This window comes from Oncorhynchus mykiss, chromosome 11, assembly GCF_013265735.2.
Source record: "Oncorhynchus mykiss isolate Arlee chromosome 11, USDA_OmykA_1.1, whole genome shotgun sequence".
Taxonomy (NCBI): Eukaryota; Metazoa; Chordata; class Actinopteri; order Salmoniformes; family Salmonidae; genus Oncorhynchus; species Oncorhynchus mykiss.
This window is the reverse complement of record NC_048575.1, coordinates 85,236,674-85,258,355: the sequence shown is the minus strand read 5'-3', so window position 1 is coordinate 85,258,355 and position 21,682 is coordinate 85,236,674. Positions and strand designations below refer to the sequence as shown.

Genomic DNA, 21,682 nt, shown 5'->3' with positions numbered 1-21,682 from the left:
CAGCCCAAATCAGTCAGTCAATCAACAGTATCAACAGGCAGCCCAAATCAATCAACAGTATCTACAGGCAGCCCAAATCAATCAACAGTATCTACAGGCAGCCCAAATCAATCAACAGTATCAACAGGCAGCCCAAATCAATCAACAGTATCTACAGGCAGCCCAAATCAATCAACAGTATCTACAGGCAGCCCAAATCAATCAACAGTATCTACAGGCAGCCCAAATCAATCAACAGTATCTACAGGCAGCCCAAATCAATCAACAGTATCTACAGGCAGCCCAAATCAATCAACAGTATCTACAGGCAGCCCAAATCAATCAACAGTATCTACAGGCAGCCCAAATCAATCAACAGTATCTACAGGCAGCCCAAATCAATCAACAGCCCACAGGCAGGAAGAAGTATGATGTAGTATCATGCTCCTGGCTGGTTGTGTTTTCTTTCTGAAACCTGACTGACATGCAGTAGTTCTGTGAGATAGTGTTGACTTTGTCTTCCCCTGTTGGCGTTCTGATGCAGGTACGAGACAACGTCGAGTGATGAATCAGAGGACAGCAGCTCCTCTGATACAGAAGAGGAGGAGGAGGAGGAGGAAGAGGAGGAGAAGGTGTTCGGAGGAGGAGAGGAAGCTGAAGAGAGGAACACAGAGGAATTCCAGAATGAGGGAGCAGTGGAAGCGGGAGGGAGTGAAGAGGAGGGAGGAGGAGACAAGCTAGAGATGAGAGAGAGGTGGGTTGAGTGAATTCAGGGGAGAAAGTAAGCCGGTACGGCTTCCCGGGAAATTAATAGTGGGGGTACGCCGTACCGGTAAAACAAAACTTATCACAATAATTTAAATGAAATGCCAAGGAAAATAAATGACTCCATTATCGCATGTCAGCTCCATGAACATTTGCAAATGATAAAAATATTGTATGTTCAAACAGCTCTCCTGTGAAGTTGTGACTTGCGACATACGCCTAGTTTCCTGAATTGGGTCACATAAAGGAAATTAAAAATTAAAAAAGGAGGAGAACAACTCGTAGGCAAACCGATAGCCATCCACATGTTGTCTTCCCCATTCGGTAGCAACTCCTCCAACACTCGATTTCATCTGTTAGCTTTTTTCCTCATTGAGGAAACATCTTCTTTTGTCTCCAAACCTCCATTGAACTTTTCAGTAGACAGTGACTGCAAAGAAACCCTTAAATTATTGTGAAGGTAACTATTTTCACAAGCTGTGTTACTTACTTAATTGTGAGAAGCCATGCTTGTTGCTGTGATCAAACAGAGTTTTTTTTGTGCTTTTAAGAAAAACTGGGAACTCGAGTGGTCTTTAGGTGTAGAAGGATTCCGACTTTGAATTCCAAGTTAGATGACCGTTCAAAACTGTGTTCCCAGTCGGAGGTAGTTTTTTTCCAGAGTTCCCAGTTTTCTTGAACGCACTGAAGTCTGAAGTCGGATATTTCAGAGTTCCAAGTTGCTGTTTTCAATTGCGGCATTTCTACCACTGTTTTTGTTGTTGTTGCGCGCTAGCTCCCTACATTATCACTGCAAGCGCTATTTGATTCACTAGATACTCTACACGCCCACGTTCTGGATAGCTAATCGAACAGCAAATGAAAAGGTACCCACCCAGGCTCAGCGAGGAGAATAAGAGAGAGGGGTTGTACGCCAAAGTTACACATAGTCGAATTCAATACGTAAATTCCAAACTTCTGACATTTAATAAATTACTAATTACATGACCCTCCCTGGACTAAATAAAAAAAGCAAAACTCTCTCCCATTTTCCTCCGGGTAACAGTTGCATTCATTTCGACCGGTCCCTAAACGTAATTCTATGATTAGACCCACTGAGATCGTACTACATTAATAGGGGTTCAATATGTAATTACAGTGCCTTGCGAAAGTATTCGGCCCCCTTGAACTTTGCGACCTTTTGCCACATTTCAGGCTTCAAACATAAAGATAAAACTGTATTTTTTTGTGAAGAATCAACAACAAGTGGGACACAATCATGAAGTGGAACGACATTTATTGGATATTTCAAACTTTTTTAACAAATCAAAAACTGAAAAATTGGGCGTGCAAAATTATTCAGCCCGCTTAAGTTAATACTTTGTAGCGCCACCTTTTGCTGCGATTACAGCTGTAAGTCGCTTGGTGTATGTCTCTATCAGTTTTGCACATCGAGAGACTGACATTTTTTCCCATTCCTCCTTGCAAAACAGCTCGAGCTCAGTGAGGTTGGATGGAGAGCATTTGTGAACAGCAGTTTTCAGTTCTTTCCACAGATTCTCGATTGGATTCAGGTCTGGACTTTGACTTGGCCATTCTAACACCTGGATATGTTTATTTTTGAACCATTCCATTGTAGATGTTGCTTTATGTTTTGGATCATTGTCTTGTTGGAAGACAAATCTCCGTCCCAGTCTCAGGTCTTTTGCAGACTCCATCAGGTTTTCTTCCAGAATGGTCCTGTATTTGGCTCCATCCATCTTCCCATCAATTTTAACCATCTTCCCTGTCCCTGCTGAAGAAAAGCAGGCCCAAACCATGATGCTGCCACCACCATGTTTGACAGTGGGGATGGTGTGTTCAGCTGTGTTGCTTTTACGCCAAACATAACGTTTTGCATTGTTGCCAAAAAGTTCAATTTTGGTTTCATCTGACCAGAGCACCTTCTTCCACATGTTTGGTGTGTCTCCCAGGTGGCTTGTGGCAAACTTTAAACAACACTTTTTATGGATATCTTTAAGAAATGGCTTTCTTCTTGCCACTCTTCCATAAAGGCCAGATTTGTGCAATATACGACTGATTGTTGTCCTATGGACAGAGTCTCCCACCTCAGCTGTAGATCTCTGCAGTTCATCCAGAGTGATCATGGGCCTCTTGGCTGCATCTCTGATCAGTCTTCTCCTTGTATGAGCTGAAAGTTTAGAGGGACGGCCAGGTCTTGGTAGATTTGCAGTGGTCTGATACTCCTTCCATTTCAATATTATCGCTTGCACAGTGCTCCTTGGGATGTTTAAAGCTTGGGAAATATTTTTGTATCCAAATCCAGCTTTAAACTTCTTCACAACAGTATCTCGGACCTGCCTGGTGTGTTCCTTGTTCTTCATGATGCTCTCTGCGCTTTTAACGGACCTCTGAGACTATCACAGTGCAGGTGCATTTATACGGAGACTTGATTACACACAGGTGGATTGTATTTATCATCATTAGTCATTTAGGTCAACATTGGATCATTCAGAGATCCTCACTGAACTTCTGGAGAGAGTTTGCTGCACTGAAAGTAAAGGGGCTGAATCATTTTGCACGCCCAATTTTTCAGTTTTTGATTTGTTAAAAAAGTTTGAAATATCCAATAAATGTCGTTCCACTTCATGATTGTGTCCCACTTGTTGTTGATTCTTCACAAAAAAATACAGTTTTATATCTTTATGTTTGAAGCCTGAAATGTGGCAAAAGGTCGCAAAGTTCAAGGGGGCCGAATACTTTCGCAAGGCACTGTATATGATTAGACCCACTGAGATCATACTACATTAATAGGGGTTCTATATGTAATTCTATGATTAGACCCACTGAGATCATACTACATTAATAGGGGTTCTATATGTAATTATATGATTAGACCCACTGAGATCATACTACATTAATAGGGGTTCTATATGTAATTCTATGATTAGACCCACTGAGATCATACTACATTAATAGGGGTTCTATATGTAATTCTCTGATTAGACCCACTGAGATCATACTACATTAATAGGGGTTCTATATGTAATTATATGATTAGACCCACTGAGATCATACTACATTAATAGGGGTTCTATATGTAATTCTATGATTAGACCCACTGAGATCATACTACATTAATAGAGGTTCTATATGTAATTCTATGATTAGACCCACTGAGATCATACTACATTAATAGAGGTTCTATGTCTAATTCTATGATTAGACCCACTGAGATCATACTACATTAATAGAGGTTCTATATCTAATTATGTGACTACGGTGATTAATAACATAGTACGTCCTATACCAGTAAGAAACCACATCTACTTTCACCCCTAGATTTGGAAAATAAAGAAATTGTCCATTTGTCTGAATTAAATTCAGAGTCGTGTCTCTCTGTCTCTCCAGGTTTGAGTTGAGTGAGAAGATGTTGGCTGCCTGTAACGTGTTGAAGAACCACCTGAATGATGGCAAGGCCTTAACCAGTAAAGATGTGGTGAGCAACAGTTATTAACTCTGCTTCTGAACAATTCTACCTATTTTTTTCTCTTTCTCAATTCAATGGGCTTTATTGGCAGGGGAAACCTATGTTTACATTGCCAAAGCAAGTGAAGTAGATAATAAACAAAAGTGAAATGTACAAGACAAATGAACAGTAAATATTACACTCACATAAGTTCCAAAAGACTAAAGACATTACAAATGGCATATTTGCAAATAGTTAAAGTACAAAAGGGAAAAGAAAGGAAAATAAATACATGTACAATGGTGTTTGTTCTTCACTGGTTGACCATTTCTTGCTGCAACAGGTCACACATCTTGCTGCTGTGATGGCACACTGTGGTATCTCACCCTGTAGATATGGGAGTTTATCAAAATTGGATTTGTTTTTTAATTCTTTGTGGGTCTTTGAAGTCTGAGGGAAAATATGTGTCTCTAATATGGTCATACATTTGGCAAGAGGTTAGGAAGTGCAGCTCAGTTTCCACCTCATTTTGTGGGCAGTGTGCACATAGCCTGTCTTCTCTTGAGAGCCATGTCTGCCTACGGCGGCCTTTCTCAATAGCAAGGCTATGCTCACTGAGTCTGTACATAGTCAAAGCTTTCCTTAATTTTGGGTCAGTCACAGTGGTCAGGTATTCTGCCACTATGTACTCTCTGTTTAAGGCCAAATAGCATTCTAGTTTGCAGTTTTTTGTTAATTATTTCCAATGTGTCAACTAATTATCTTTTAGTTTTCTCATGATTTGGTTGGGTCTAATTGTGTTGCTGTCCTGGAGAAGAGTCCCTTAAGCAAGCTGGTCCTGGGTCTCTGTTCATAAACACAAACACACCCCACAGAGCCCCAGGACCAGCTTGCTTAAGGGATTCTTCTCCAGGTTCATCTCTCTGTAGGTGATGGCTTTGTTATGGAAGGTTTTGGAATTGCTTCCTTTTTAGGTGGTTGTAGAGATTTTAACGTCTCTTTTCTGGATTTTGATAATTAGTGGGTATCGCCCTAATTCTGCTCTGCATGCATTATTTGGTGTTTTATGTTGTACACAGAGGATATCTCAATTTGGTGTTTATCCTATTTTGTGAATTATTGGTTGGTGAGCGGACCCCAGACCTCACAACCAAAAAGGGCAATGGGTTCTATAACTGATTCAACTATTTTTAATCAGATCCTAATAGGGATGTCAAATTTATGTTCCTTTTGATGGCATAGAAAGCCCTTCTTGCATTGTCTCTCAGATCGTTTACAGCCTTGTGGAAGTTACCTGTGGTGCTGATGTTCAGGCCGAGGTATGTATAGTTTTTTGTGTGCTCTAGGACAAAGGTGTCTAGATGGAATTTGTATTTGTGGTCCTGGAAACTGGACCTTTTTTGGAACAACATTATTTTTGTCTTACTGAGATTAACTGTCAGGGCCCAGGTCTGACAGAATCTGTGCAGAAGATCTAGGTGCTGTTGTAGGCCCTCCTTGGTTAGCTCTCTCTCTCTCTCCTTGTATTGTCCCACTCACTATTGTCTGTCCAAACAACTCTTGTCTCTCTCAGCACAGTAGAGTCAGGAAGTAACTCCGCTGCAAGTCCATTTTACTCAGGTTTTCTCCTCTTTTCTCTACTGGGCTGTCGGCCCGGCAGATTTCTGGCAGAGGATGCCGTCTGCTCTGACGATTGTCCTGATTTTATGTTTGCCGTAGCTCACAAGAACAATGAAGAAATGAACCATCACTAACATTTATTTATGAGATTTGACTCACTGTAAAGCAACTCCTATTCACATCACAGCAGCACTGTTCTAGTGGTTCACAGTGTCTGATCTCTCTGTCGCCGTCCTCTAGAGAGCCTGTGTGAACACAGTTCAGAGCGAGTGGTTCTGGGTGTCCAGTCAGAAGACGGTGGTGCCCGGCATAGTGGAGGACTATTTGACAGCGTTCCGTGACATCTCCCCGGCCATGCTGCGTCACATTGTCAACATGGCGGACGGTAACGGGAACACAGCGCTCCACTACAGCGTGTCACACTCCAACTTCCACATCGTCAAGACGCTGCTCAACGCAAGTGAGGGAAACATACAGTCTCTCTGTTCTCCTGTCTGTCTAGTGTTACATCATACAGTCTCTCTGTCCTCCTGTCTGTCTAGTGTTACAACACTAGTTAGTGTTAAATAAATAAACATTTAAACAAAATGTTGTTTACTTCAACTTTAATGTTGTTGTTTACATCCAGACTGTTGTTTTTTACTTCAACTTTAATGTTGTTGTTTACATCCAGACTGTTGTTGTTTACTTCCAGACTGTAACGTTGTTGTTGTTTATTCCAGATGTGTGTAACGTGAACCAGCAGAATAAGGCTGGCTATACTCCCATCATGCTGTCTGTGCTGGCGGCTGTGGAGGCTCCTAAAGACATGGCCATCGTAGAGTACCTCTTCAGCAAGGGAGACGTCAACGCTAAGGCCAGCCAGGTATGGGGTCAGGGGTCAGCCAGGTATGGGGTCAGGGGTCAGCCAGGTATGGGGTCAGCCAGGTATGGGGTCAGGGGCCAGCCAGGTATGGGGTCAGGGGTCAGCCAGGTATGGGGTCAGGGGTCAGCCAGGTCTGGGGTCAGGGGTCAGCCAGGTCTGGGGTCAGGGGCCAGCCAGGTATGGGGTCAGGGGCCAGCCAGGTATGGGGTCAGGGGCCAGCCAGGTATGGGGTCAGGGGCCAGCTAGGTATGGGGTCAGGGGTCAGCCAGGTATGGGGCCAGCCAGGTATGGGGTCAGGGGTCAGCCAGGTATGGGGTCAGGGGTCAGCCAGGTATGGGGTCAGCCAGGTATGGGGTCAGGGGCCAGCCAGGTATGGGGCCAGCCAGGTATGGGGTCAGGGGCCAGCCAGGTATGGGGCCAGCCAGGTATGGGGTCAGGGGCCAGCCAGGTATGGGGCCAGCCAGGTATGGGGTCCGGGTCCAGCCAGGTATGGGGTCAGGGTCCAGCCAGGTATGGGGTCAGGGTCCAGCCAGGTATGGGGTCAGGGGCCAGCCAGGTATGGGGCCAGCCAGGTATGGGGTCAGGGGCAGGAGGGACCGGTACCCCCTGTATATAGCCTCCACATTGACTCTGTACCGTAATACCCTGTATATAGCCTCCACATTGACTCTGTACCGGTACCCCCTGTATATAGCCTCCACATTGACTCTGTACCGGTACCCCCTGTATATAACCTCCACATTGACTCTGTACCGTAATACCCTGTATATAGCCTCCACATTGACTCTGTACCGGTACCCCCCTGTATATAGTCTCCACATTGACTCTGTACCAGTACCCCCTGTATATAGTCTCCACATTGACTCTGTACCAGTACCCCCTGTATATAGTCTCCACATTGACTCTGTACCGGTACACCCTGTATATAGTCTCACTATTGTTATTTTACTGCTGCTCTTTAATTACTTATTACTTTTATTTCTTATTCATATTTTTTTTAACTGCATTGTTGGTTAGGGGTAAGTAAGTATTCGGTGTGACTAATACAATCTGATTTGAATTTGAAAATATCCTAATAGTTTATCACCATTTTAAGCTAAACGTTCTGATCTGTTGCGTCAGCCACATTGTCTAAAAAAGTTTTTTTGATCCTAGTGGTTGTATTAATTAGGGATCTATTCCATCCCACAACTGTCCCAGACTATGTTTGAAATAATTATTTCTCTCACAGAATAGAATAAGTCAACTGTTGTACTATGGGGGATAGTAGATTGACATAAACTTGTGATTTTGCTGTTTGTTAGGCCTGCTCTTCTTGTTGGCTGACGAAAAGTAAATGTGGACAATTCTTCCAATATCTTCAATATGGACCTCGGAATTGGATAAGAACGCGTGCATTTGCGTCCCTAAGGGTGTCTGTCTTCACTTGTAGCCTGTGAGAAAGACCCAATCATGTGATGGAGAGCTCACTCAGTGAGTGTTTCGAAGCAATCAGGGAGAAGGGCACAACAAAGGCATGGATTTTAAGGGGCATTATGGCCACAAAGGGGAAGCAACAGTGAAATGTGAGGCATAATCAAGTGCTTGTCAAATTGTGAATGAGAGACTTATGTAGTGTGTACAGCCTGCTCATGCCTTCCAAGTGGCTTTTATCAGATCACCATTAGTCTCATCATGCAGCCTTACAATGTATTACAAATCAAAACATACAGCCCAACGTTTGTAGAACAACTAAAGTTACATGAATAACTCTAAATGAAGCATATTGGAGTACCTGTTTCTTTGTTAACAGCTCAATACAGAATAGCCACATGTTCACACTCCCTCAAATAATTTGGAGAAAATATCCTTTCTGTTATATTCAGCTTTGTTTAATTGTGTCCTATAAATAATACTATAAAATAATACTATAAAATAATACTATACACTAATACTATAAAATAATACTATACAATAATACTACTCAATAATTCCACATACTCCTAAGCACATCTTGTCTGCTAAATGAACTAGCCCACAGCCATGCTGTTCTGTTCTTCTGAAATAGACTACATTTTCTTCAAATCATGTTCCTTTAGACCTGTCTAAAATCATTTGTGAAGATGTAACCCTCTCCCTCCCTCCCTCAGGCTGACCAGACAAAGCTGATGCTCACAGGATGGACATGATGCTAACCCTCTCCCTCCCTCCCTCAGGCTGACCAGACAAGGCTGATGCTCACAGGATGGACATGATGCTAACCCTCTCCCTCCCTCCCTCAGGCTGACCAGACAGGGCTGATGCTAACAGGATGAACATGATGCTAACCCTCTCCCTCCCTCCCTCAGGCTGACCAGACAGGGCTGATGCTAACAGGATGGACATGATGCTAACCCTCTCCCTCCCTCCCTCAGGCTGACCAGACAGGGCTGATGCTAACAGGATGGACATGATGCTAACCCTCTCCCTCCCTCCCTCCCTCAGGCTGACCAGACAGGGCTGATGCTAACAGGATGGACATGATGCTAACCCTCTCCCTCCCTCAGGCTGACCAGACAGGGCTGATGCTAACAGGATGGACATGATGCTAACCCTCTCCCTCCCTCCCTCAGGCTGACCAGACAGGGCTGATGCTAACAGAATGGATATGATGCTAACCCTTGTCAATGATTAGTTATAGGAGAAACAAGACCAAGATGAGACTCTGGACAAGGCGGATACGGTATATTTGAGGCACTTTAATCGAGCATAGTAATATCTGGCAAACGTGCAGCACGGCTCCTATCGTCCACTCTTAGGGAGCTTTCGGAAAAAGAGAGCGTAACACATATTTGGGCAGTACATTTATACATTGAAATGACGTAGGTAGATTCTAGTAGTCCTGGCTCCTGGTTGGTTGTTCGTAGGTGATAGACAGTCCTCTCCAGCCTGTTGTCAGTATCCCATTGGTTCTTGACAGAGTTCTTTGTCTTTGTAGCCCATCCCAAAGGGTTTGGAGCAGTGTATATTCATGGGGTATCAGTGTGTTTAACAACAGTCCGTGAATGCGTCATTACATGTTTTAATATGTTATTACAACACCCTCTCCCTCCCTCCCTCAGGCTGACCAGACAGGGCTGATGTTAGCAGGATGGACATGATGCTAACCCTCTCCCTCCCTCCCTCAGGCTGACCAGACAGGGCTGATGTTAGCAGGATGGACATGATGCTAACCCTCTCCCTCCCTCCCTCAGGCTGGCCAGACAGGGCTGATGTTAGCAGGATGGACATGATGCTAACCCTCTCCCTCCCTCCCTCAGGCTGGCCAGACAGGGCTGATGCTGGCGGTCAGTCATGGCAGGATGGACATGGTTCGGGCGCTGCTGGCCCAGGGGGCAGAGGTCAATATCCAGGATGATGAGGGTTCTACAGCCCTGATGTGTGCCAGCGAACATGGCCACGCTGAGATAGTCAAACTACTGCTGGCCCAGCCGGGCTGCGACGCCACTCTCAGCGACAGTGTGAGTGTCTGTCTGTCTGTCTGTCTGTCTGTCTGTTCCTTTCAGTTGAAGGCATTCAGTTGCACAACTGACTAGGTATCCCCCTTTCTCTCTCTCTCTCTTGTGCTCTCTCTCTCCCTCTCTACCTTTTTCTACTTCTCCCTCCTTCCTCTCTCTCTCTCTAGGATGAGAGCAATGCCCTGTCTATCGCTCTGGAAGCGGGTCACAAGGACATAGCAGTGTTGTTGTATGCCCACGTAAACTTCTCTAAGGCGCAGTCACCGGTCAGTACTCTCTACCGCTGTTCCCTGATCTCTAACCCTTACCTCTGTTCTCTGACCTCTAACCCTTACCTTTGTTCCCTGACCTCTAACCCTTACCTCTGTTCTCTGACCTCTAACCCTTAACCCTTACCTCTGTTCCCTGACCTCTAACCCTTACCTCTGTTCTCTGACCTCTAACCCTTAACCCTTACCTCGGTTCCCTGACCTCTAACCCTTACCTCTTCCCTGACCTCTAACCCTTACCTCTCTTCCCTGACCTCTAACCCCTACCTCTCTTCCCTGACCTCTAACCCTTACCTCTGTTCCCTGACCTCTAACTCTTAACCCTTAACTCTGTTCCCTGACCTCTAACCCTTACCTCTGTTCCCAAGACCTCTAACCCTTACCTCTAACCCTTACCTCTCTTCCCTGACCTCTAACCCTTACCTCTCTTCCCTGACCTCTAACCCCTACCTCTCTTCCCTGACCTCTAACCCTTAACTCTGTTCCCTGACCTCTAACCCTTAACTCTGTTCCCTGACCTCTAACCCTTACCTCTCTTCCCTGACCTCTAACCCCAACCTCTCTTCCATGACCTCTAACCCTTACCTCTGTTCCCTGACCTCTAACCCTTAACTCTGTTCTCTGACCTCTAACCCTTAACTCTGTTCCCTGACCTCTAACCCTTACCTCTGTTCCCAAGACCTCTAACCCTTACCTCTAACCCTTACCTCTCTTCCCTGACCTCTAACCCTTACCTCGGTTCCCTGACCTCTAACCCTTACCTCTTCCCTGACCTCTAATCCTTACCTCTGTTCCCTGACCGCTAACCCTTACCTCTCTTCCCTGACCTCTAACCCTTACCTCGGTTCCCTGACCTCTAACCCTTACCTCTCTTCCCTGACCTCTAACCCTTACCTCGGTTCCCTGACCTCTAACCCTTACCTCTCTTCCCTGACCTCTAACTCTTACCTCTGTTCCCTGACCTCTAACTCTTACCTCTGTTCCCTGTACCAGAGCTGCTTGCCCTGAAATCACTTCTTGACAAACATGTTTTTGTTTTGAGCAGAGCAACTATTCTCCCGCTGTAGTTCTAATGTTATCTACGTGTGTGTGTTGTGTTCGTTTGTGTGCGCATGTTGTGTGTGTGCGCATGGTTTGTGTGTGTGTGTGTTGTGTTCGTTTGTGTGCGCATGTTGTGTGTGTGCGCATGGTTTGTGTGTGTGTGCATGGTGTGTGTGTTGTGTTCGTTTGTGTGCACATGTTGTGTGTGTGCGCATGGTTTGTGTGTGTGTGCATGGTGTGTGTGTTGTGTTCGTTTGTGTGCACATGTTGTGTGTGTGCGCATGGTTTGTGTGTGTGTGTGTGTGTGTGGGCGCATGGTGTGTGTGTGTCTCCAGGGAACCCCTCGTCTGAGCAGGAAGATGTCCCCCAGTCCCACCAGGAGGGGCATGTTTGACTAGCGCCACCGCCCATTGGTCAAGTCTCATGACACCAACCAACCAACCGCTGAGGATTTCAACCCCCAGGGACAGACTTTGGCCCCACCCCCTGACAACCTGATTGGACCATGTGGGATTATTGACAATGCAGTTCAACCAGAAAGGTTCCATGGGTTTATTGACCATGTGGTCCAACCAGAAAGGTTCCTGGGTTTATTGACCATGTGGTCCAACCAGAAAGGTTCCCTGGGTTTATTGACCATGTGGTCCAACCAGAATGGTTCCTGGGTTTATTGACCATGTGGTCCAACCAGAAAGGTTCCCTGGGTTTATTGACCATGTGGTCCAACCAGAAAGGTTCCTGGGTTTATTGACCATGTGGTCCAACCAGAAAGGTTCCTGGGTTTATTGACCATGTGGTCCAACCAGAAGGGTTCCCTGGGTTTATTGACCATGTGGTCCAACCAGAAAGGATCCCTGGGTTTAAAGACCATGCGGTACCAACAGAAAGGTTCCTTGGGTTTATTGACCATGATGAAAGATGAAACATATTGGTCAGTCTTGTAGTAAGATGAACTGGTATTGGTCAGTCTTGTAGTAAGATGAGCTGGTATTGGTCAGCCTTGTAGTAAGATGAGCTGGTATTGGTCAGCCTTGTAGTAAGATGAGCTGGTATTGGTCAGCCTTGTAATAAGATGAGCTGTTATTGGTCAGTCTTGTAGTAAGATGAGCTGGTATTGGTCGGTCTTGTAATAAGATGAGCTGTTATTGGTCAGTCTTGTAGTAAGATGAGCTGGTATTGGTCAGTCTTGTAATAAGATGAGCTGGTATTGGTCAGTCTTGTAGTAAGATGAGCTGGTATTGATCAGTCTTGTAATAAGATGAGCTGTTATTGGTCAGTCTTGTAGTAAGATGAGCTGGTATTGGTCAGTCTTGTAATAAGATGAGCTGGTATTGGTCAGTCTTGTAATAAGATGAGCTGGTATTGGTCAGTCTTGTAGTAAGATGAGCTGGTATTGGTCAGTCTTGTAATAAGATGAGCTGTTATTGGTCAGTCTTGTAGTAAGATGAGCTGGTATTGGTCAGTCTTGTAATAAGATGAGCTGGTATTGGTCAGTCTTCTACATGAACATCCCAAAGTGCCCTTGTTAAACCACCACCAGCATTCTGTCTGCTCTGAGTGGATAGAGAGGAGGAGGAGAGCGAGAAGGAGGGGGGGGAGAGAGAGAGAGGAGGAGGGAGAGGAGGAGGGAGAGAAGGAGAGAGAGGAGAAAGGGAGAGGAGAAAGAGAAGGAGGGAGAGAGAGAGGAGGAAGAGGAGGAGGGAAAGAAGGAGTGGGAGAGGAGAGAGTGTGAAGGAGGAGGAGAGAGAGAAGGAGAAGAGAGGCCATACTACTTGAGGAGCTGGACTTCATAAGAACCCAGAAACACAAATACTGTATTCTAGATATGGGCTGCAATAGACAAGCGTCCTGTCCAGGCAGTGAATGTGTACATCAAGAGCTGCCTCACAAGAGAGAGAGAGAGAGAGGTTCAGATAAGGATACTTACTTATCCAGACTATAGACCTTTTCAACTGTCAAAATAATACCACGTTCTGTACGCGCAACCAAGAGGTTCCCCAGTAAACACCCGGTGCTACGGTACCCCATAATTGCTAACTAGCTAGGTAGTTGGCTAGCTAGCACAAAATGTCAAGTTCGCATTTCTTGATCCACCAAAAAACTGAAAAAACAACTTATTGACCTATTGACTTGCTACCAGATCCACTAAACACAATCATGAGACAATGTTTATATCTAATTTATTATCCGTTTGCTCTGGTGGTGTTGCATTAGGCTAGCACAGTAAATAACCACAGAGCTAGCGTGATGTGAGGGTAGAGAAAGATCAGTTGACCTTGTTTGCCAGCCAGAGCTAGCTTGATGTGAGGGTAGAGAAAGATCAGTTGACCTTGTTAGCCAGCACAGAGCTAGTGTGATGTGAGGGTAGAGAAAGATCAGTTGACCTTGTTAGCCAGCCAGAGCTAGCGTGATGTGAGGGTAGAGAAAGATCAGTTTACCTTGTTAGCCAGCACAGAGCTAGCGTGATGTGAGGGTAGAGAAAGATCAGTTGACCTTGTTTGCCAGCCAGAGCTAGCGTGATGTGAGGGTAGAGAAAGATCAGTTGACCTTATTAGCCAGCCAGAGCTAGCGTGATGTGAGGGTAGAGAAAGATCAGCTGACCTTGTTAGCCAGCTGGATTCATTTCTCTCACAACAGCCAACAATATAACTAAACTAAATGTAGTTAGTATCCAATGTTTGACGGACTCATTGTTTACAACAAAGTTAGCTAGCAGTTTAAAAATGACCCCACTATCAACCTTTCTCTCCCCCCCCTCACTAATCTGTCACTCAGCTCGTCGACTTTTCCTCCAAAACACATCTATATTTTACCCAGGTCTTTTGCCCACTTAGTTTCAATTAAGAAATATAGTGTAGTTTAAATGAACTGCTAGCTTGTGCTATTCATATATTATCAACCGCACGTTACGAGACATAGCTAGTGGTTTGGTTACAGTAAAGCTAGACTATACAAATGCTAGTGCTGACACCTTGTGGTGATAATGTTGAACTGCATATTAATTACACCAGGATGGTATATAACATGAAGCGAACTCATTTCAAAATAATTTCAAGCAACATATTTAGCAACGTCTTTTTAGATTAAATCAAATTAACCTTAAAATATTCCTTTCTGCACACCTTGATAGTGATATGTGATAATGTCTCCCTTGGGCATGTTAACCTCAAGGCCCACCTTCATAATGTCTCTCCCCTGAGCCTGTCAACCTCAAGGCCCACCTTCATAATGTCTCTCCTCTGAGCATGTCAACCTCAAGGCCCACCTTCATAATGTCTCTCCTCTGAGCCTCAACCTCAAGGCCCACCTTCATAATGTCTCTCCTCTGAGCCTGTCAACCTCAAGGCCCACCTTCATAATGTCTCCCCTGAGCCTGTCAACCTCAACATGGTCAGCCTCATTATGAGTCTAATCTGGTCTCCTTCAACATGGTCAGCCTCATTATGAGTCTAATCTGGTCTCCTTCAACATGGTTATCCTCGTTATGAGTCTAATCTGGTCTCCTTCAACATGGTTATCCTCGTTATGAGTCTAATCTGGTCTCCTTCAACATGGTTATCCTCGTTATGAGTCTAATCTGGTCTCCTTCAACATGGTCAGCCTCATTATGAGTCTAATCTGGTCTCCTTCAACATGGTTATCCTCGTTATGAGTCTAATCTGGTCTCCTTCAACATGGTTATCCTCATTATGAGTTGAATCTGGTCTCCTTCAACATGGTTATCCTCGTTATGAGTCTAATCTGGTCTCCTTCAACATGGTCAGCCTCATTATGAGTCTAATCTGGTCTCCTTCAACATGGTTATCCTCGTTATGAGTCGAATCTGGTCTCCTTCAACATGGTTATCCTCGTTATGAGTCGAATCTGGTCTCCTTCAACATGGTTATCCTTGTTATGAGTCGAATCTGGTCTCCTTCAACATGGTTATCCTCGTTATGAGTCTAATCTGGTCTCCTTCAACATGGTTATCCTCGTTATGAGTCTAATCTGGTCTCCTTCAACATGGTCAGCCTCATTATGAGTCGAATCTGGTCTCCTTCAACATGGTCAGCCTCATTATGAGTCTAATCTGGTCTCCTTCAACATGGTTATCCTCGTTATGTGTCTAATCTGGTCTCCTTCAACATGGTTATCCTCGTTATGAGTCTAATCTGGTCTCCTTCAACATGGTTATCCTCGTTATGAGTCTAATCTGGTCTCCTTCAACATGGTCAGCCTCATTATGAGTCGAATCTGGTCTCCTTCAACATGGTCAGCCTCATTATGAGTCTAATCTGGTCTCCTTCAACATGGTTATCCTCGTTATGTGTCTAATCTGGTCTCCTTCAACATGGTTATCCTCGTTATGAGTCTAATCTGGTCTCCCTCAACATGGTCAGCCTCATTATGAGTCGAATCTGGTCTCCTTCAACATGGTTATTCTCGTTATGAGTCTAATCTGGTCTCCTTCAACATGGTCAGTCTCATTATGAGTCTAATCTGGTCTCTTTCAACATGGTTATCCTCGTTATGTGGGTAGTGGGTTTAGACACCCATCTTACTCCAACACAAGAGATGATTGATTAGTTAAATGAATCGTGTCTAATAGATATAATCAGCAAGGGCTGGAACAGAAACCTGCTCAGCCAGTAGATAGATCTCTAGCGGCAAGGTTGGCCATGCATGTTCTATATCTATGTATTGTTACTCTAACAGTATTGTTGTAATCCTACAACCAAATCTAACTGTAAACCAATAGCATATCACCCATTGGAAATATAGCCTTTAGTCTCTTCAGGGACTTTCATTGGGACCTTCATCCGCAGACATGATTTAGCAGCTTTCACACGTCTCTGTATCTGAAATTAAGAAACATAGACGTTAGACCAGGACTTCATTAGAAACATAGACGTTAGACCAGGACTTCATTAGAAACATAGACGTTAGACCAGGACTTCATTAGAAACATAGACGTTAGACCAGGACTTCATTAGAAACATAGACGTTAGACCAGGACTTCATTAGAAACATAGACGTTAGACCAGGACTTTGCTTCATTAGAAACATAGACGTTACCAGGACTTCATTAGAAACATAGACGTTACCAGGACTTCATTAGAAACATAGACGTTAGACCAGGACTTCATTAGAAACATAGACGTTAGACCAGGACTTCATTAGAAACATAGACGTTAGACCAGGACTTTATTAGAAACATAGACGTTAGACCAGGACTTCATTAGAAACATAGACGTTAGACCAGGACTTCATTAGAAACATAGACGTTAGACCAGGACTTCATTAGAAACATAGACCTTAGACCAGGACTTTGCTTCATTATTCTCAAGTGATATAGCGTTTGATATTAAATGGTCTATTGTCATAGTTTTCTCTTCGGGACTGGAAATATGTTCAATTAGCTAGTTAGCTAAGCTACTAGCTAGGTAGCTAACTTGTTGTTTTTAGCATATCAAGCTACCGTTTGTGTCATTAAAAAAACGAATATTGGATGGCTGTCTATCCTATTTATATGTAGCTAGCTAGCTACCTGACATGAACTAGAATAGATGGTTAACTTGATAAACAGCTTGCCCGTGTGCTACACATCATCCTGGCGCCGCCACCGCCTGCTGCTGCTGCTAACGTCACCATCCATGCAGGCAATGCAGCTCGCTGCGATGCTTCTTTGGGAAATCTAGCTATAACGTTAAACTTACATTTTCCCAGGATGTAAGGACCATCCCACAGATGACTACTATGGTCAAAAATGCTCATTCTGACCTTGAGAAAACAACTACACTAAGTTAACTAGCTAGCTGTTTACAGCCGCCACGGAACAGCTGTTTTTTTTTTTTTTTACAAACTCACCGGAAGTTCTTTGGGGTTCCACGGTTCACTTGCGCTCCTCTTAAAAAGGTCTATAGGTTCCAGCAGTATACAGACACTATAAGACTAGATACAGTCTGTTGATATTCATGCTCCTGAGCAGATTAACATACAGCTCATAGTTGTGATGAAGGCTAAAGAGCATAAGGACATGTTGTTATTATTATTAATCATCACCATATTGTTTATCATCATCATCATCATCATCGTCACCCCAGGAGGCAGTTGGTATATTAGATTCTATGTCACCCACAATACAGCCTTTCATTTAGACTAAATGTTTGTACATATTATATCATATTGTATTGTCATATTGTTTTCTTCACCTGCCTGCCGCCTTTAATGGACCTGTATGTACACACCCCGCCACCTTTAATGGGCCTGTATGTGTACTCTACCACCTTTAATGGGCCTGTATGTGTACTCTACCACCTTTAATGGGCCTGTATGTGTACTCTACCACCTTTAATGGGCCTGTATGTGTACTCTACCACCTTTAATGGGCCTGTATGTGTACTCTACCACCTTTAATGGGCCTGTATGTGTACTCTACCACCTTTAATGGGCCTGTATGTGTTCTCTACCACCTTTAATGGGCCTGTATGTGTACTCTACCACCTTTAATGGGCCTGTATGTGTACTCTACCACCTTTAATGGGCCTGTATGTGTACTCTACCACCTTTAATGGGCCTGTATGTGTACTCTACCACCTTTAATGGGCCTGTATGTGTACTCTACCACCTTTAATGGGCCTGTATGTGTACTCTACCACCTTTAATGGGCCTGTATGTGTACTCTACCACCTTTAATGGGCCTGTATGTGTTCTCTACCACCTTTAATGGGCCTGTATGTGTTCTCTACCACCTTTAATGGGCCTGTATGTGTACTCTACCACCTTTAATGGGCCTGTATGTGTACTCTACCACCTTTAATAGGCCTGTAAGTGTACTCTACCACCTTTAATGGGCCTGTATGTGTTCTCTACCACCTTTAATGGGCCTGTATGTGTACTCTACCACCTTTAATGGGCCTGTATGTGTTCTCTACCACCTTTAATGGGCCTGTAAGTGTACATGGGACCTTCTCAAATGGATAATTGTAACTCAATTTTCTATGGATTGGATATAAATTCTACTTTTATACAAATCTATTTAATTTGTATGTATTTAAAAATCACAATATTTTGAATATTTCCTATTACTTCTTAACGTTACATGAAGATATATATTTATCGAGGTATAGTTTTTAATGCAAATATCATTGTTTTTCCTTGTATGTACTGTAAAGTGTTGGAGCTGGTAAGTGTATTGTCCTGTTGTAGTAAAACATTGAGAAGGAGAGGAGGTACTTTGATCTGGTTGAAGTTTAAAGTGCCTGGAACATATTGCCATATAACAATAAACTTAATTCAAACAACCTGGGGTTGTCTTGTCCTCAGTCTGTCTGGTGGTGAAGAATGTTACAGGTTTCCAGGGGACTGTCTCCATCTGCTGGTGGTAACTGGTATTTTGCAGGTAGTTTGTAAATGCAGAAGCCCTTCCCAAGGCAGACCCGTTCTACAGCTGCATCATTGGTCATATTTTATATACTTTATGTATTTGTTGGATATTTCGAAATTACAAATAAACTGTATAAATCATGTGACATAAGCCTAGCATGAACTATCATTGCAGTATGGTGCCAAAGGAACCACAGAATATCTGCTGCCGTTATGTTGAGTTACAACAGAACGGCAGCTTGCACACTGTGTGTACTGCAGTGGTACGTGTTAGTTATTGGCCTGGGTTAATAGAAGAGCTTGGAAAGCTGGTCTTTTTAATTGGCTACATTTCATATCATTTTCTTTACCTGCTGGTTTTAATGGGCTGTTCTAGCTGGTAGCTTAATACCATATAGACTAGCATATAGCCCATATAGACTAGCATATAGCCCATATAGACTAGCATATAGCCCATATAGACTAGCATATAGCCCATATAGACTACCATATAGCACATATAGACTAGCATATAGCCCATGTAGACTAGCATATAGCCCATATAGACTAGCATATAGCCCATATAGACTAGCATATAGATTACCATATAGCCCATATAGACTAGCATATAGCCCATATAGACTAGCATATAGCCCATATAGACTACCATATAGCCCATATAGACTAGCATATAGCCCATATAGACTACCATATAGCCCATATAGACTAGCATATAGCCCATATAGACTACCATATAGCCCATATAGACTAGCATATAGCCCATATAGACTAGCATATAGCCCATATAGACTACCATATAGCCCATAGAGACTACCATATAGTTTACCATATAGCCCATATAGACTACCATATAGCCCATATAGACTACCATATAGCCCATATAGACTACCATATAGCCCATATAGATTACCATATAGCCCATATAGACTACCATATAGCCCATATAGACTACCATATAGATTACCATATAGCCCATATAGACTACCATATAGCCCATATAGACTACCATATAGCCCACATAGATTACCATGTAGACTACCATATAGCCCACATAGATTACCATATAGACTAGCATATAGCCCATATAGACTACCATATAGCCCATATAGACTACCATATAGACTACCATATAGCCCATATAGACTAGCATATAGCCCATATAGACTACCATATAGACTAGCATATAGCCCATATAGACTACCATATAGCCCATATAGACTACCATATAGATTACCATATAGCCCATATAGACTACCATATATATTACCATATAGCCCAAATAGACTACCATATAGCCCATATAGACTACCATATAGCCCATATAGACTACCATATAGCCCATATAGACTACCATATAGCCCATATAGACTACCATATAGCCCATATAAGCTACCATATAGACTAGCATATAGCCCATATAGACTACCATATAGCCCATATAGACTACCATATAGATTACCATATAGCCCATATAGACTACCTTATAGCCCATATAGACTACCATATAGCCCATATAGACTAGCATATAGCCCATATAGACTACCATATAGCCCATATAGACTAGCATTAGCCCATATAGACTAGCATAGAGCCCTTATAGACTAGCATATAGCCCATATAGACTAGCATATAGCCCATATAGACTAGCATATAGCCCATATAGACTAGCATATAGCCCATATAGACTAGCATATAGCCCATATAGACTAGCATATAGCCCATATAGACTAGCATATAGCCCATATAGACTACCTAATATACCTTATAGACTATCATGTAGACCATATAGACTACCAGATATACTACCACAAAGACTACCTCATAGACTACTATATACAGTTGAAGTTGGAAGTTTACATACACCTTAGCCAAATACATTTAAACTCATTTTTTAACCATTCCTGACATTTCATCCTAGTAAAAATGCCCTGTCTTAGGTCAGTTAGGATCACCACTTTATTTTCAGAATGTGAAATGTCAGAATAATAGTAGAATGACTTATTTCAGCTTTTATTTCTGCTTGGGGTCCATTTGGAAGACCCATTTGCAACCAAGCTTTAACTTCCTGACTGATGTCTTGAGATGTTGCTTCAATATATCCACATACTTTTTCTCCCTCATGATGCCATCTATTTTGTGAACTGCACCAGTCCCTCCTGCAGCAAAGCACCCCCACAACATGATGCTGCCACCCCCGTGCATCATGTTTGGGATTGTGTTCTTCGGCTTGCAAGCCTCCCCCTTTTTCCTCCAAACACAACGATGGTCATTATGGCCAAACAGTTCCATTTTTGTTTCATCAGACCAGAGGACATTTCTCCAAAAAGTACGATCTTTGTCCCCATGTGCAGTTGCAAAATGTAGTTTGACTTTTTAATGGTGGTTTTGGATCAGTGGCTTCTTCCTTGCTGAGCGGCCTTTCAGGTTATGTCGATATAGGACTCGTTTTACTGTGGATATAGATACTTTTGTACCTGTTTCCTCCAGCATCTTCATAAGGTCCTTTGCTGTTGTTCTGGGATTAATTTGCACTTTTCTCACCAAAGTACGTTCATCTCTAGGAGACAGAATGCGTCTCCTGAGCGGTATGACGGCTGCGTGGTCCCATGGTGTTTATACTTGTGTACTATTGTTTGTACAGATTAACGTGGTACCTTCAGGCGTTTGGAAATTGCTCCCAAGGATAAGCCAGACTTGTGGGGGTCTATAATTTTTTTCTGAGGTCTTGGCTGATTTCTTTTCATGTCCCATGATGTCAAGCAAAGAGGCACTGAGTTTGAAAGAGAGAGAAAGAAGGGAGAGAGAAAGAAGGGAGAGAGAACAGGGAGATAAAGAAGGGAGAAAGAAAGGGGAG

At 43.3% G+C, this 21,682-nt stretch overlaps 1 protein-coding gene across 4 annotated transcripts in view; it reads left to right on the top strand.

Annotated features, from left to right (window-relative positions):
- The window catches only part of kank1a (KN motif and ankyrin repeat domains 1a), a 152,394-nt gene extending 133,647 nt beyond the window's left edge, over positions 1–18,747 (top strand). For 2 of the 4 annotated variants that reach the window (XM_036936599.1, XM_036936601.1), the window contains exons 7-14: positions 524–733; positions 4,135–4,222; positions 5,461–5,511; positions 6,053–6,272; positions 6,535–6,677; positions 9,956–10,156; positions 10,321–10,419; positions 11,799–18,747. In XM_036936599.1, coding sequence (XP_036792494.1) covers positions 524–733; positions 4,135–4,222; positions 5,461–5,511; positions 6,053–6,272; positions 6,535–6,677; positions 9,956–10,156; positions 10,321–10,419; positions 11,799–11,861 — 1,075 coding nt within the window. In that variant the 3' untranslated portion in view covers positions 11,862–18,747. The other 2 variants (XM_036936602.1, XM_036936603.1) reach the window with 2 other exon arrangements.
- Positions 18,748–21,682: the final 2,935 nt, after the last annotated feature.